This window comes from Phoxinus phoxinus, assembly GCF_949152265.1.
Source record: "Phoxinus phoxinus genome assembly, chromosome: 2".
NCBI classification, from domain to species: Eukaryota; Metazoa; Chordata; class Actinopteri; order Cypriniformes; family Leuciscidae; genus Phoxinus; species Phoxinus phoxinus.
Window position 1 is genome coordinate 36467174 of NC_136877.1, and position 16387 is coordinate 36483560.

The window sequence follows — 16387 nt, forward strand, 5'->3', positions numbered from 1 at the left end:
AACGATGTCCGAAAAGGAATATAAAGACAGGAAAAGAAATGAACTAAAAAGCAACAGGATCAAGAAGCAGCAAAATGAACATAAGTGAGGAACCTTGGAAGTTGCGAACCACTTCTATAGAGGACGTATGAACCTGGGGCATTCATTATGGAATTTCTTTTTTACTCCGAATATTTGCATTTAATTTCAAAAAACCTAAATAGTAAGTTTGATGACCAGACGAAATAACAATACTCTGAAATCCTGCTTTGTGATTGCCTGTGTTTTCCTTTAAAGGGAGCTAAAGGCTCACTGATTAGATCAGTCTTTCTTTCAAGACCACTATCGTAAAAAGATTGACAATTAGTGTACAGTTAGGATTGGCTGTATGGTTCTGTTCTGCAGGAACTCCCTATCCATCCATGCACCCTATATTGAAAATAGCAGGGAGCGCAACGATAACCACCATATCATGAATCTTTTTAATGACAGTAATTTAATGCAATAAATCAAGATAAACGACAGAAGAGGAATATCAGAAGGCCAAGTCCTGACTGTGGACAAGAGGAGCTGGGGGTGGAGGAGGGTAATTGGATAAAGCTGCTGATAATGACTTGACTGATGTGACCTGCCAGAACTAACGCTATGCTTGATTTCCATGTCGTTTTGTGGGAAGTTCAAGAACTTGACATTTATTTTTTAGCTACATTGATATATTGGAAGACAAACTGAACTTTACAGTATTATGTAGTTTTAAAAATGTAAGCTCATATGTAAATATTAAAGATATATGAGTGTATAGTCACTATCATTTAACTATAGAAACGGCTCAAATATATGAACAGAAAAATAATTTCAGTTCTGTTTAAGTTGAATTTGAGTTAAATTAAATAGTTTGCTGCTTATCTAAAGTGTTGTAATAAAAGATTGATAGTTGCAGTTCAAGCTCAGAATAAAATGCAAAGATTGGGATGATGATGGTATTTGCTATCACTTTGCAGATGGACTGACCATTATTTATGATTATGGAATTAATCACTTCATTATGGTAAGTCATTACTCAGTGCTTGTTGCATGTTGCCATGGATGCAAGCTAGAACAATGATTGCTAAGGGAACACATGAACCCTAAGCAAGATGGACTTTTATTCTACATCTATTCTGAGCTACTGTAACAGTCATCCTCATTTATGTTTATTAGCTTTTGCTTTTAGTTATGAAAGGCACAAAGGAGAAAATCAGCAGAATAGATTGTAGTCAGCTAGTGTGAGATGTGTGTGTGGACGTCAGTGTACTGTCCGCTCTCACTATAAAACCCAGCCCACTGTTATCACTGCGACTCATTGGCAGAAACTGCTGATTGAGGAATGCTTCTCCACCTTCAGCAAACATACTTCCTTTGAATCCCTCAACCACTCTCATTATCTCAATACTACACATACACCAACACCATGTGTGGAGTGGTTTAATGCAACATACAGCCTGTCCCAATTGATCCTGCTAAACGTATTAATGGCTGTTTAACTCACTCTTAACAATTGATCAGTAATCCATAAAATAATTGCATAAGGAAAAGACTTGATGGTTGTTTATCCATTATATATTTTTGATAGCGAGTCAAATGTGTTTACTTTTTCATTCTCAATGATTGTATGGACTACATAGCATTGTCATTTCTGTTTTATTGTCATTTTAAGTTACTGAGTGAATATTTTTGCAGAATGTTAATTTAGGAATGTTTAACTGGGATGAGTTGCTGTAGTGCTACAATGCCTTTATTTCACACACCACATACAAGTGAGTCTTAATTCATGCCCTCTCTGCCAAGAACAGTCGTGGGTGATGGGGTTATCACACAGCTCTATTTCTCATCATTCACCATAATGTAATTTTCATCCAAACTGAGTTTTTCCATGCATTTAAAGACATATACTGTACATTCATACATTCATGATGAATAGGCTAACTGACATTCATGCAGGACTGCAACCATGACATCAGAGATGAAGAAAAAGAATTATGCATGCCTGTGTCAGATGCAGTGTAGTGGGTAACACATTACAAGTAATGTGAGTTACATAACCAGATTACTTTTGTCAAGTAACTAGTAAAGTAACTACTTTTACAAAAAAATATCTGAGTTACTTTTTCAAATAAGTAATGCAAGTTACTTTGTTTCCCTCGAGAACGGTCACTTCGTCTTGCGTAGTATTATATTGTAGTAACCGGGCCCGCTGCTCAGCACACGTCCCTACACAAAGGCTGTTTTCACAGAGACCCCAATAAAACACATAAAGAGTATATGTTTCAAGCACACAACTAACCGGTTCCCGGTCCCCCTTAACTAGGTGGCCCCCTCCCAGTTGTCACTATGACTTTGCCCGAGGCGAAAGCCTTTCCAGTCAGCCCTACACTCAGTATGTGCACAAATCACAACATAAAGGTGTCGAGTTGGGTTATAAACACAATAAAGCGAGGCTACTCGCTCCAATTCGCTCGCAGACCCCTAAAGTTTCAGGCGGTTCTCAAGACTTTGGTGAGAAGCAGCATGTGTCACGTGCTTCGCTCTGAAATACAAAATTTATTAGCAAAAGGGGCAATAGAATTAGTTTCAATAGAGCAAGTTGAATTATCTCGACGACTGTCCCATGGCCTGTCCGACTGAGGAAAGATCTCCTCACGCAAGCGAACGGGACGATCTGGCACCCTCGTCCTGACTTATGGGCTCTACATGTGTGGCCCCTCAACGGGTACCCGGGGACTGCTGGCACTGGTGTCTATCAAGTTAGTGGGAGATCTGCAGGCGCTCTCTGAGCCCCTCCTGTTTGGAGTTTTGAATAGGTGACTCCAAAGTCACTCTCAAGCCCAGACATGGCTATGTACCTAAGGTGCTCTCAACACCGTTTAGAGAAGTTTTTACATTATTAGCTCTTCCCCCTTCCGATGAGGATGGGGAAGCTAATCTGCTCTGCCCTGTTAGAGCTCTGAAGGTCTATTTGGAGCGTTCTGCACCCTATAAGCTATCAGAACAGCTCTTTGTCTGCTTTGGTGTCCGATTCAAAGGGTCTCCAGTCACGAAGCAGAGACTGTCCAGATGGATAGTGGATGCCATCTCCCTGGCATACGCCTCAGTGGGTCAGGTTTGCCCTATAGGCACTAGAGCCTATTCAACTAGAGGCATGACCTCGTCTTGGGCTTGGTCCTCTGGGTTTCCTATTCAGGACATTTATGCGGCGGCCGGTTGGTCCTCGCCCTCCACATTTGTGAGGTTCTAAAACATGGAGGTTCCTTCCCTGCAGGCGAAGGTCCTTTCTGTATGATTAGACCCGATGAAGTCCGGTCTCATCTATGTATCATGCCACTGTTCACAAGCACACTATCCCTTACTATGAACCAGCCCCTGGCTGTTTTTGGTTCCTATACATAATCAGACCCAACGGTGTCCGCTCTATTAGTATATTATTTTGAGCTTATTAACACAATCATATATATATGATTCAGACCCGACAGTATATATATATATAGTTTGGCTTGTTTCTGTGAGCCCAGGGGTTCTGGGCTTCAGTGCAGCCAGTTACTTGGTGCGGCGTTTTACATTGCGTCCCCACTGCATATAGCTACGCAATACGAAGTGACTGTTCTCGAAAGGAAACGTACTCGGTTACTTATATAAACAAATAGTAAATTTCAAATAATGTAAAATTATAAAACAACAACACAACAACAACTGTTTTGTATTTATGATGCCAGTGATGGTTAATACAAAGTTCTGTTTGAATTTTTTTTAGCTATACAGTAGTAACCTTAACTCTAATAACTATGAGGTTTGGTCACAAAGTGTGAATACCATGGTCCATTTTTGTAAGGAATGTGTAGCCAAGTAAATGAATAACTATTAAGTGACTTTTGGGTCTGCATCTTGAGTGGGTGTGGGTGTGGATTAATAGGAGGAGGCAGTGAGTCATTGGCTGGGTGCATTTAAGAGGTAGTCCCATTGAGAGAGATACAACTGGAACTCCAGAGCTACACCATCACACTCCACAGCATCTAAGGTAAGAATCTTGTCATCTGTTGTGGTGCTCCACTGATTAGACTGAGAAACATAAACCGACTACAGCAGTATTGTGAATATTAGCAAAAGTTTAGCATTGTGACATTTTTGTTTCTGATTGTAGCTACTACTTTTCATTTTCTAGTTCAGTATCTGTGTGTGTGTACGTGCGTGCGCGCGTGTGTGTGTGTGCGTGCGTGCGTGAGTGTGAGTGTGAGTGTGAGTGTGAGTGTGTGTGTGTGTGTGTGTGTGTGTGTGTGTGTGTGTGTGTGTGTGTGTGTGTGTGTGTGCGTGTGCGTGTGTGTGTGTGTGTGATGGTCAGAAGTCTGTGGAATGTGTCATGGGTGTGCGTCCGGGTGCGCCTGAACAAAGTTCCAGCAAACCTTCTTGTCTCCTTCACAAATCACCTCATGTATGCTTCAGAAGGAAAATGATTTCCTGTTAGCACTGCAGGGCGCTATAACCGCTGTTGTGTTGGCTGCAAAGAAATAAAAACACACCAAACAGCTTTAGTCTTTATTAATAACATACAGCTTTCTTATTGACACCTTTAAGGCCAGTAAAATGGCTTATTGACTTACATAATTGCCTGTGATGACACTGAAGCCTTTATCTACACTGCCACACTAATCACTGTATCTATGACAACTATCACTTAGACCTTTGAAACTATGGGCGAGGTTGTATTTTACAGTGGCTTAAAACACAGATTGCATCTCATTTTTCCTCTACTCATTGTTCACCTTGGATGATTGCGTGTTCTCTGTCCTCTGCAGGAAAATGGCTTTAGTGTCTGAGTTTTTGACGAAACTTACATTGAGTTATGGAGGGGTAAGTATGACAACTAATATAAAATGCAGTATTATCAAAAATGCAACAAAGTACATTTCTTTGTTAAGGTGGCTATTAAGATTCATCATTCGTTTTGGCCAAAACTTATTTTTGATTCTGTTCGGAATATTATCTAGTTATATTTCTATATTTCTTTATGTCTTTTTTTCAGGAGAGAGAACCTAAATGCCCTACGGTGGTACCAGCATTTGATTTCAACCCAGAAGAGGATGCAGCCAAAATAGAGACAGCCATCAAAACCAAAGGTAAAATAGGGTATAGTGCCATACATATTTCACATTTTCCCCAAACATTTGCAAAGGAACTTTCCAAACTTTCATGTTGAACACAAAAATGAGTCCTCAATGTAATTTCATAATTGTTTCAGGGAAAGATTTCTTTCATTGTTTTTTTATATTTGCTTAGCAAACTAAATTATCTTTGGCCTTCTGTTTTGGCTATACCTTAAACAGGATTTGTGGTCATTTAAGACTGCAATTCAATGGGCGTTGAGCCCTTCTCTGTTGAAATAGTATTTGTAAATAACTAATGCTAACTGGCAAATATGAGTAAGTATCTTGGGATTTGTATTTAGATAGCATCCGGAAGTATAATTACAATTTAGTAGAAAGAAAAAGAAAAACGGGTTTGTGTTGCACTGCCTTGTAAGACATAATACATATTAAAGTAATAACATAACAGTTCTCTCAAGCATTGCTATTTAATAAATATTTTGCTGCACCACTTTTGAGTCATGCATCCTTCAATGTTTTTAAGTGCTTGGGATTGTGCACTCTGTTTCTTTAAAAAAAATGTATGCTAGTAGTGTCAGTGTCAAATTAGTTAATGACTGTTTAATGATTTTATACTAGGAAATTAAAAGGTGCAATTAGTCCTTCAAGACCTTATCTTAATAATGCTCTCTGGCTTTTTTTCTCAATCACTATCTTCTCCTCTCATTCTCGCTTCAGGTGTTGATGAGCAGACCATCATTGACATTCTGACAAAACGCTGTTGCTCACAAAGGAGCGAAATTGTGTTTGAGTATGAAAAACGTGCAAAGAAGGTACACACCATAATTATTTAATTTTAAACATCTGTATTTTCTGTTTTAACTGGATCATCTACTAACCTTAATGAAAACTATATTTGAATATATGTATGTACATACTGTATATTGTCTATCAAAGTTTCAAACAACCTGAGGCTGTTTGTGTTGTAGGATTTGGTGAGTGCCCTGAAGGGGGCGCTCTCAGGCTCTTTGGAGCATCTGATTGTGGGGTTGATGAAGAGCACAGCACAGTATGATGCCTCTGAAATTAAATCATCAATGAAGGTATGTTGCATTGATCTCTAATCGTTTATGAAAACTCTGCTTGCTTTCTGCTCTCCCCTGTTTTAAAATTCAGCTCCTGGTCCATATTTAAAAATGTTCTGTCCTGTTACCGTTCAAAACATATTACCGTTCAAACGTTAGGAGTCTGCAAGATTTTTGAATGGTTTTGAAAGTCTCTTATGTTCACCAAAGCTGCATTTATTTGGTCAATTTTACCGTTCAAATATTGAATATTTGAATATTATTCAAATATTCTTCAAATATTCAAATATGATTGAATATTATTTGAATATTACCGTTCAAATATATATTACCGTTCACATATTACCGTTCAAAAGTTAGGAATCTGCAAGATTTTTGAATGGTTTTGAAAGTCTCTTATGTTCACCAAGGCTGCATTTATTTGGTCAAAATTCAAATGAATATTTTACAATATTATTGCAATTTAAAATAGCCTAACTGTTTTCTATTTTAGTGTATTTTAAAATTGCCTCATTACTCCAGTCTTCAGTATCACAAGATCCTTCAGAACTCATTCTAATATGCTGATTTGGTGCTCAAGAATGATTTTGTATTATTATCACAGTAAAAACAGTTCAAAAGAACCGCATTTATTTAAAAATGAAAACATTTGATAACATTCTAAATGTCGTTAGAGTTGTATTCACGGTATGCATGTGTTTTGCAGGGTCTGGGCACTGATGAGGAGAGTCTAAATGAGGTGCTGTGTTCTCGCAATAAAGAAGAGCTGATGGAAATCAAGAAGGTTTACAGAGAAAGTGAGTGCCCTTAAAAAGCATAACAAGCAAAGCACAAATACACTGGCATTCATTTCCCCTTTTCTCCTGCAGTGTTTAAGAAGGAGTTAGAGAAAGATATTTCCGGAGACACATCTGGTGATGTCGCTAAGCTGCTCCTGGCCCTTGTACAGGTAACATAGATTAACCAAAAATGTCTCAGAGTTATTTGTGGTAATTATGATCAAATTCCACTTTATTTCCCAATAAGTAACTGGTAATTCCTTTACCGCCAACATAGCCTGCAAAGTGCAGATCCTGAATTGCTGTGCTCATACTGTATTCATTCATGTCCACAGGCCAAGAGAGAGGAGCCAAGTAGCGTGGTCGACTATGAGAAGATTGACAATGATGCAAGAGTGAGTAGAGCCCTTTAAACTTAGGAAATTCAACTGACTCTTATTCAACATGCTTAAAATAATATTATGATAAACCATTGTACATTCAGATGACCACTGGAATAACCAACAAGTTAACTTTTTGTAATCCTGTGTCCATTATGGCGATTTTTAGGCTCTTTATGATGCTGGAGTGAAGCGAAAAGGAACTGATGTGACCACCTGGATTACAATCTTCTCTGAGAGGAGTGTCCCACATTTGCAGAAAGGTGACAAGTGAACAGAGATGTATTAGAAGTCAACTCTCATGATCATCCTTTGTGCAACAACCTAATAAAAGCCTCTTTTTCTCAGTGTTTGAAAGGTACAAGAGATACAGCCCATACGACATTAAGGAGAGCATTAAAAAGGAGGTGAAAGGAGATCTGGAAAAATCCTTCCTCACACTAGGTATCTATCAGCTGTCTGTTCTTCATATAAGCTGTCGTCAAACTTAAGAGATGTGCTTGGCAGATTTGATGATGGTTATGCCTGCTGGCTTAATAACACTTTCACACTCTTACTCCTTCCTTGGGAATGTCTTTATCATGTCTTGTTAACCATAATCACAAGCTGTTTGGTGAGGAACATTTTGTGGAAAGCCCTGTGGAAATGCATTAGTGGCAAGAAGCCAGAAGAGAACTGAAGAGAGTCTCCTACCAAAGTCAGAGAACCTGTAACCTTTTCTTACGATTGATCTCTGTCTTTCTGCAGTTGAGTGCTTGGAGAACAAACATCTGTATTTTGCCAGCAGACTCAATGACTCCATGAAGGTGAGTATCTAATTGTCTATATCACATTTGAAAATCTAACCGTGTCATTTGACATGTAAGGAGATGACATTGGCTAAATTTGAGTTCTGTGGGTCAGTTTCTTCTATCGATTTTGATGTTCGCAGAGTAAAAGTGTGAAAGAGAAGGTAGTAACGCGCATCATCGTCTCCCGCTGTGAAGTCGATCTAATGAAGATTCGCTCAGAGTTTAAGAGGAATTTTGGAAAATCTCTGCACCAGACAATTTCAGTAAGTATCCAGTTGTATACTGTACATCTTTCTTATTTGTTTTGTTATTATCACCCTCTTCTTTTCTTTCTGCTCTTAGTTTGCCTTCATTCAAGAAGCATTTTAATAAAAATCTCTTTAATCTCTTTTCATTGTCTTTTTCTCTTCAGGAGCACACTAAGGGTGACTACCAGAAAGCTCTACTTAATCTCTGTGGAGGAGATGACTGAACATAATCTATAATGTTCTGCTGAAGATGTCTAGCAGTGACCTTTCGAAACAATTAGCTAAAATGCAGTATTATTATAAGCATGCTTTGTGAAAAGAATACAGAATAAAGTTTTTTTCAATTGTTGTTCAAATTAATAAAAACACTTGTAAGTACACATGGTTTTGAATGTGTAAATTGTTCACTTTCCCATGGCCACGGAGGGTAATCAAAGATTGTGGGTCACATTCAGTGGACATTCATTTATTATATATATAATATACAGTGAAATAAGGCAATTTCTCTCAAAAATCCTGTTGTCACTGGTGCGCAATACATTCTGAGGTGGGGTAGGCAAGGCCGCGAAGGATCCATCTGGTGTATCCTTCATTGCATGGGAAACGAAGGACGGATTTGGAGGTCGCATTTGAAGATGCCCTCGAATTGGAACAGCCTTCGTCGCGCCTCAGTGACGCAATCGGCCTTTGAAGGATGCAGCCTCTGAATTGGGGCGCAGCTGACAGCTATAGGGAGGGGCTCTAAAGACACCCCGAATAGCTGTTTCATTGCAGGGGGTATACCTTGTTGTAGGGGTGTGGTTTTTCATTACTGTGAATCAGAACACACTTGTTTTCACGGGCACTGAGCAGAGTTGAGCTGCTGCAGTCTAAACAATACACTGTAAATGAGACCACAGGCTGCTCAAGAGGGTTCAGACAGTTCCACATCTCAGGGACCTCTGTAACTATAAATCAGCCGTGTTTTCTGGTGCTTCTTTTTGGATATCTGGAAAAATAATAAATATTGTGGGAGAAATTCCCCTACGCACCTGACTTTAGTTTACCTGGGACGTCACTTAATCGACCCCAAACGTCGCCTAATAGATGTTTACAAATTTATCCTCAAGCATATCCTAACCTCCGACGACTCGTCCCCTATGAACGCTATCTTGGGAATAAGATCTCTGGTGTTCCACTAACCTGTTTTGCAGTAGTAACCAGACAGACTCCAGAAAATGTCTTTGAATATGCTTTAATCACGACCGGGAGGATCTCACAAATTTCATAGAGAATCCCCCCAGCAACAGTTTATATAGGATAGGTACATAGTAAAGGTAACATGACAAATTACTCATCATCATCACATCATTTTTCTCTATTATGATTCATTTAAAAATTCCTCCACAATATGTATTCATAAAACATTGTCAAAGTATCTTGTAGACTAGAAGTTAAACTGAAGTACATTTTTAATCTGATGTCTGAACAGTATTGACAACCCACTGGTTTTATTTAAACATTATACATTTGTATCCACGTTTGAACAGTTGTAAAAAGAAAACCATGAACATTGATAGGTGCTAGATGTAAATAGCCGAAGCTCAATAAACAGCTCTATAAATCTGGTTTGGTTGTTTTTACAGTTACAAACCCATATATGCATTCATAGATGACAGACCAACATAGAAGATATTATCATAAAGAAATACATTTGAGCAAATAATTGTGTATGTAAATTTCAGGTGTTAATAAATGTGTAATATCTTAGAAAGAAGGAAAGGAAGCTGACGATTTTAGATTATCCGGAGTGTCAGCGATAAAAGAGAAGCACAGCTGCTTCAGTTATCTCTTTGGAAGCACTCCATCCTGCATTAGTACCATAGCCATCCAAGTCGAAACCCGCAAAGTCCCCACACTGCCTCGGGACCGCCTCAGGAAAGTGTCCACCTCCACCAATACAGAACTGCAACAATATGAGGACATTGCTAACAACAAGACATACACTTCTTCAAATTCAAATGCAGTTGATTTATTTTCATTGTAAATGTTTTATTATCAATGTATTTACTGTTTATACACACAGTAGTATGAAATATTGTCTGTGGTGATTAACAGCATGTCACAAATGTTGTCCATATACAGTTATTTAAATAACCCAGAATATTATTTTAACTCACATGTTCAGTGTGGCAGCCGGTTGGTTTGACACCTGAACAAAGAGCCATGGCAGCCTTTTCAGTATTGAAGACTCTGAATGAGATGAATCCAGGCATAAAATTTGCTGGGAAAAATGTACAGAATATCATTGATGATAATATGTCATGATATGTCCATGAACACATGAAATGGCTTTCATTCATTAAAGGGATTGGATCTCAACAATGATGATGCCTTGCCTTGTACCTCCCTTAATAATACACAGATTTTCTGACTGTCAACTGATGAAGCCACTTTCATTAAAACTATTTGAAAAATATTCATTCAAGAGGTATTGCCAGGCTGTTGTTGTAAATAAGAATTTGTTATTAAGTGACTTGGCTGCTTAAATAAATTATAAATTGGGGGGAAAAACATACTTCTTGAATTGGGACCATATAGATTTTTGTTGTAATCCACATTTCCGGTATCATACACTATTGGAATGGCAGGTCCATTATCAGTGATGCATGTCCCTATTCCAAACCTCACAGGGAATTTCTGGGGGAAAAAAATGTGTTTTGTAATTTCACAAAAAATATTTTCGTGAATGTTTCAAACCCAAAAGTGTATCTGACCTTGAATAAATTGAAAAGGTTTCCTCCGTGGAGAGTTAAGAAGTGATTCTCAGTGTGGTATCGCAGGACGGAGGTAGCGGCCCAGTATTCCAAATCCATATTATTAGGAACATGCCACACAGACACATCTTGTGCTGGAATGTCAAAGTATCCAGGATTCTGAGACAGAAAGGAAACAGACTATCATTTCAGATTCTACAAAAAGTAGAATCTGTGTCCTGAATTTCAGTGTCCTTTCTGTTGCTGCTATTTAACTATTGCTGTAAAACCATACATTTAATAAAAATACCTTATAATCATCACTTGTAGAGGCCTCTGCAGTTCCAAATGTGACTGTGTTTGCCCATGTCCAGATAGATTGAGCCCACTGCAGCGCGTGTCCAGATAGAAGAGAAATCATGAAGGCTATAAGTGCACGTTTGGCTGTGGTTGCATCTCGAAGTATAATGAGCATTGTAGAAGGAACCCACTGCGTCCGATGGACCATCCCTGCTGGGGTCAATCGTGCTCTGCATGTTGGTCTGGTCTTCTGTCATGATACAGAAGAGAACAGACAGGTGAGTTATAGCACACAGGTTTTATAGTAAGCAGAGGGTAGAGACAACAGTGGGAACCAGGCGATGGTGAGTGGAAGGTGACTGGAGATTGTCGATGGTGACTAAGCTGGCTGTAGACTGATGATGGGTTTCTGTGCAGCTGGTGATGAGCTGAGATGACTGGCAAACTGGAACAGGACGATAGATGAAGGACAAACGGAAGACAGGAGACAGGATACTGGCGTGAAAGATCACAGGTGAGTATTCAGGTAAGGAGTCTGTATGTCGATGTAGCATTGATGAGACCAGACACTGAGGTGAAGGTGATGTGTGTATATAGTGAGTAGTGATGAGGGAGTGCATTGTGCAGAGAGTCAATAATCAGGTGATTGGGAACGAGTGTGCGTATCCTAGTGATTGAGTGATGATTGGTGTTGTGTTGTGACACATCCACAGTATTTTTACATTAGGACTTCCCTTGTATCTAACTGCATTTTCAGAACTTTATTGTAAAATATACAGTACTTTACTGCCTATTTTAGTCCAGTTTTTACAATTGTACACTTAAAAAAAAAAGCTTAGTTTTACTAAGAGTTTACAGTATTGGAAAATATAAAAATTACTGGAAAAAACCCCCCAATATCATAATGTATTTCTAGTGGATACTATGAAGGTACCCAGCATTCAATGCGTTTTGTTGTATGTTGCGTTTTGTTGTATTGTTATCTGTGCAATGTGCATCATTAGTTGATGCTTATAAGAAAAAAAAAGTGTTCTGTTGCAAGATGATGTCATATCTTTCAAAGATAAATCTCAGCAGTTGTTTCACTATTGTGAAAGATCCATCAACACACATTTATGAATTTGAAACAAGATATTGGTAAATCGTCATGCAAAGATTAGTTTGAATAACTTAAAATCAGCCAATTAGCTTATTTTATATATTAGTTTTTATATTCTTATTTTTTATATTTTTATATTCTTTGTTTTAACAAATGTTTTCATTTGTCATACTTCTGACTTGACTAGATCAGAAATTTTAGTAAAGTCTATGATCCCATGGAACGATAATACTATTATGGTAAATAATATCATTTCTGTGGCATGGTTAAAGACAACTTTATAATGTGAATTCACAGTGAAAAAAGATCAATGCCCGGTATGCATTGATTTTACAGTACATTTTTTACTACAGTAATTTATTGTCAAATAATACTATAATCCTGTATTTCTGTCAGGACCACTATCGTTGGTAGAGTTTGGATTGCCAGTATGGTTCTGTTCTGGGCAAGAACTCCCGGCGCATCCATGCAGCCTAGCATGGATAACAGCAGGGAGAGCAGCAACATGAATGAATTGCAGATATATTAATTCAAGATTTTTAAGGCCTACAACATAATTCGAGAATTTATTCAGATTCAATGGGCAATCAGAATGCCAAATATTGACTGCACGAGAGGAGGAGCTGGGGATGGAGGAGGGTAATTTGCTCCTGAGAAACGCTATAGCCACTGATAATACTGAAAGAGCTTATAGTGATAGGCGTCGTATTCCTATAGGTAGACGTGGATCAGCTGATGCGAGCTTGACTAACGTGACCTGCCAGAACTGACACTACGCTTGATTTTCCTGGCAATTATTTTAGAGAACATCCAGAAGACAAATGATTTTGTTAATATTGCATAGGTTACTTGAATGACATACACTGCAAGTTTAAGGGCAGGTCACCCAGAACACCCTAGAAACCATTTACTGTAGCAACAACACCCCAGCAGCAACCACTTTAGTAAACACCAAGAACATTTACATATTCTGACATAACAACATTAAGCTATTTTACATTTTTAAACAAGATGATAAGTTGGCTTTAAGACAAGCCAGCATAAATGCTTCAATCTAGTTAAAGATTCTTACCTAACTCTGCTGTTAGTTTCCGTGATCTTATTGATTTACAGACGGCATTAGATTTCTCAGTTAGCCGAGAAGCGGTCATTTTCCGATTCACATTCACAAACAAATGGAAAAAACAATGGGCCTTGCTGTCTTTTTCCCCCCAGTTATTTGTTGAATGAAACTGACTACAATGTGCAGCTATAAGACAAATATAGTGTTTTTGCCATTATTTTGCGGTATACTTCAAATTTTATTACTGGGATAATTCTGGGGTGGCATTAGGGTGGCAAAGCTTTTGAGTGGTAGTTGCCACACCGTGCAACCACGGTAGATCCGCCCCTGCAAAAAAAACATTGGCTGCATTGCTTTACCTAACAGTGTGTGGGACAAAAGAAGTAGCCTATGTCCGAATTGACAGGTTGCTTCTCTATACTCAAATTGATGCTTCCTCGTTTCCTCGCTCCTACGTCCTCAAGCCAGTGACCCGGAAACCAATCAAACTCTAAGGAAATCTCAATTCTCTGGCTGCATTCGAAAACTTACAAATGCTGCGATGGGGTTTGGGGCTGGGTCCATGGGACTGTTTCTGGGGGTTCCCTTTTTTTTTTACCTACCTTTTGTCTGCATTCTCTTTACCCTTGTCTCATGTTCTTCCCTCAGACTCATCCCCTAGAAACAGTCCCACGGACCCAGCCCCATACCCCATCTCTGCAATAATAATTAATAAAGGCTGGTTTAAAGTACTTCTTCCTGCCTCTATGTATTAATGCTCATGGGTAGCCTAAATGAGTTCCATTCAGACCTTAACAAGTCTTTTACTGTTATATGTCAACAAGATTCAACAACATTTTCACCTGGCTATACTATACCCAATACTATACCCAATGTTTATATCTGTTGTGGTATTTATGCAAATTAGCACATAATTATTAGATTATGCTCCGTTTGCCCATGTTAACAAACAATAAAAACAACTTTTTATTAACAAAAACTTTTGTTTGTCTTGATGTAAGTAATCAACTCAGTCATTTTCATGGTGATATTTAAAGGTTACAATTTTGTACTCTATTTACGTGAGAAAAGAATGAACAGGCATATATGAATAGGCTATATTTGGGTCTTTTTCTAAACTTTCCCCTAATGGGATTTTTCCCCCCTTACTCGGGATAAGTAATTGAGGACTCCATATTGAGAATACAAAATCAGTTAAGTTTGCTTCTGTTTTCATAAAATGACTTGATTAATAAGGCAGCGAGGCAACGGGTCATCTGCCTAACGTGAGGTGAGGGCTGCTGGGGCACGTACGCATCCAATGTTAGCTCCTGGGATACCTTCATCTGATTGATTTTTGAAGGCAAGGCAGCATAGATGTATCCTTCCAAAGTGTGGGCAACAACACAGAAGGTAAATGAAACAACGCAGTTTAACTTGAGGCGATCATCAGCGTCCAAGGACTAGGCCTATGGCTTTTGTAGATGATATAGTTAGGCTATTCAATGGATATGTCTCTTTCCATATAAAATATGACTCTTTAAGTGTCTCTTTAGGCAAGGCAAGGCAAGGCAAGTTTATTTATATAGCACATTTCATACACAGTGGTAATTCAAAGTGCTTTACATAGAAGAAATTGAAATAAATACATAAATAATAAAATAAATAAGAATAATTAAAACAGTTTAGAAAATAAAATACAGTGCAAACAGTCGGACGAACAGTGGCACAGTGCTCATTCAGTAAATGCAAAGCTAAGCAGTGGTAATTCAAAGTGCTTTAGAAGAAATTAAAATATTTTTTTTATAATACTTTATGGAAGTATTATTATATGTAGGCTAGCCTACTATAGACAAATAATATTGTGTCTCTTCTTCAATTGGACATAGGGCCTTCATTCATGCCTGCAACTTTACAAATATGTTTTCAATATCATTAAATTAAGAAAAAAATAATGAATGGTCTGTAAGTATTTTGGAGATCACAGTTTTTGCAAACTTATTGTATTGGGCTTTGTTCAACTTTATGAAACTATAATGAATATGCGAGTTTTTACAACAAGGCAATTTATTGAACATTTTTCAGTGTTTAAACTGAGATCTTAAAAGGATTTGCTATCCTGTGGCCCCCTCTAGTGGACAACATTAGTATAATAGCCTTCATCTCTGAATCGCATATTCTAAATGGCTAATCATTTTTTTTATTTAATTATACAAGAAAATTAATGATTACTTTATAGTAATTATACATTATTATATCACTTGTTAAATTGTTATTAACTGAGCACAACCACTGGCTATGCACCCCTATTCCTAAACTCACTAGCCTACTTCAGACCTGTGTGCCCCCCAGAAGCTTGTGTTACAAAGCAAGAAGAGACACAAAATCACGTTCACTGACCTTTACTTTGACTGTTCCAAGCTGATGGAATGACCTGCCTGACTGACCCGAGCTAAATCTTTAGTCATTTTCAAAAAAGAAAAAGAAAAAAAAAGGCTGAAGAAGCATATTTGATGTGTAACACTTTACTGGCTGTATGGCCTACTGCCACAAGAGGGCAGTAGGTTAACTTGAACTATTGAATTGCCCTTTCCAACTCTTCGGAGCAGATCTTCCAAGCTGCCTTACATTCTCTAGTCTAGCAGACAAACTGATTTATTTTTTATTAAAACTTAAAAGGCGATTTAATTATAACAAAGCCACAATAAACTTTAACATTCATAGATTGGATCGCTATGACAGCTCCTATACTACTCTTTGTATAAAGTTGAATTTGAATAAAATGTACAAAATAAACTGTTTGTCCTGGCCGGTTTATTTGTATGTTTACGTTTT

General features: G+C 38.1%; 2 protein-coding genes across 3 annotated transcripts; one reads left to right on the forward strand and one right to left on the reverse strand.

Annotated features, from left to right (window-relative positions):
• The first annotated feature begins 3894 nt into the window (after window positions 1-3894).
• anxa2b (annexin A2b) lies at window positions 3895-8972 on the forward strand. Of its 2 annotated transcripts, none has more exons than XM_079604801.1 (13): window positions 3895-4030; window positions 4806-4860; window positions 5033-5126; window positions 5832-5926; window positions 6083-6196; window positions 6885-6975; window positions 7048-7127; window positions 7293-7352; window positions 7507-7600; window positions 7686-7781; window positions 8085-8143; window positions 8269-8391; window positions 8541-8972. In XM_079604801.1, exons 2-13 carry the CDS (start codon window positions 4810-4812, stop codon window positions 8598-8600), a joined length of 1017 nt encoding a protein of 338 aa, XP_079460927.1. In that variant the 5' UTR covers window positions 3895-4030; window positions 4806-4809; the 3' UTR covers window positions 8601-8972. The 2 variants fall into 2 exon arrangements, with proteins under 2 accessions (XP_079460927.1, XP_079460926.1); XM_079604800.1 differs by lacking the exon at window positions 3895-4030 and adding an exon at window positions 4201-4441 and having other exon boundaries at window positions 8541-8831.
• Window positions 8973-9687: 715 nt separating this feature from the next.
• On the reverse strand, window positions 9688-14227 carry LOC306987866 (intelectin-like; the record flags this gene model as incomplete). The annotated part of the gene is made up of 7 exons (XM_079592468.1): window positions 9688-10321; window positions 10536-10639; window positions 10935-11055; window positions 11133-11291; window positions 11422-11661; window positions 11747-11946; window positions 14176-14227. The coding sequence occupies 7 exons, from the start codon at window positions 14225-14227 to the stop codon at window positions 10169-10171; spliced, it is 1029 nt and encodes a 342-aa protein (XP_079448594.1). The 3' UTR covers window positions 9688-10168.
• Window positions 14228-16387: the final 2160 nt, after the last annotated feature.

What these genes read in the sequence shown, in the direction of transcription:
- anxa2b (XM_079604800.1), top strand. Translation starts at nt 4,344, where the DNA reads ATGGTCAGAAGTCTGTGGAATGTGTCATGGGTGTGCGTCCGGGTGCGC. An exon ending in AAAATCCTTCCTCACACTAG is followed by an intron (nt 7,782 to 8,084) that starts GTATCTATCAGC and finishes GTCTTTCTGCAG; the next exon opens with TTGAGTGCTTGGAGAACAAA. An exon ending in GACTCAATGACTCCATGAAG is followed by an intron (nt 8,144 to 8,268) that starts GTGAGTATCTAA and finishes TGATGTTCGCAG; the next exon opens with AGTAAAAGTGTGAAAGAGAA.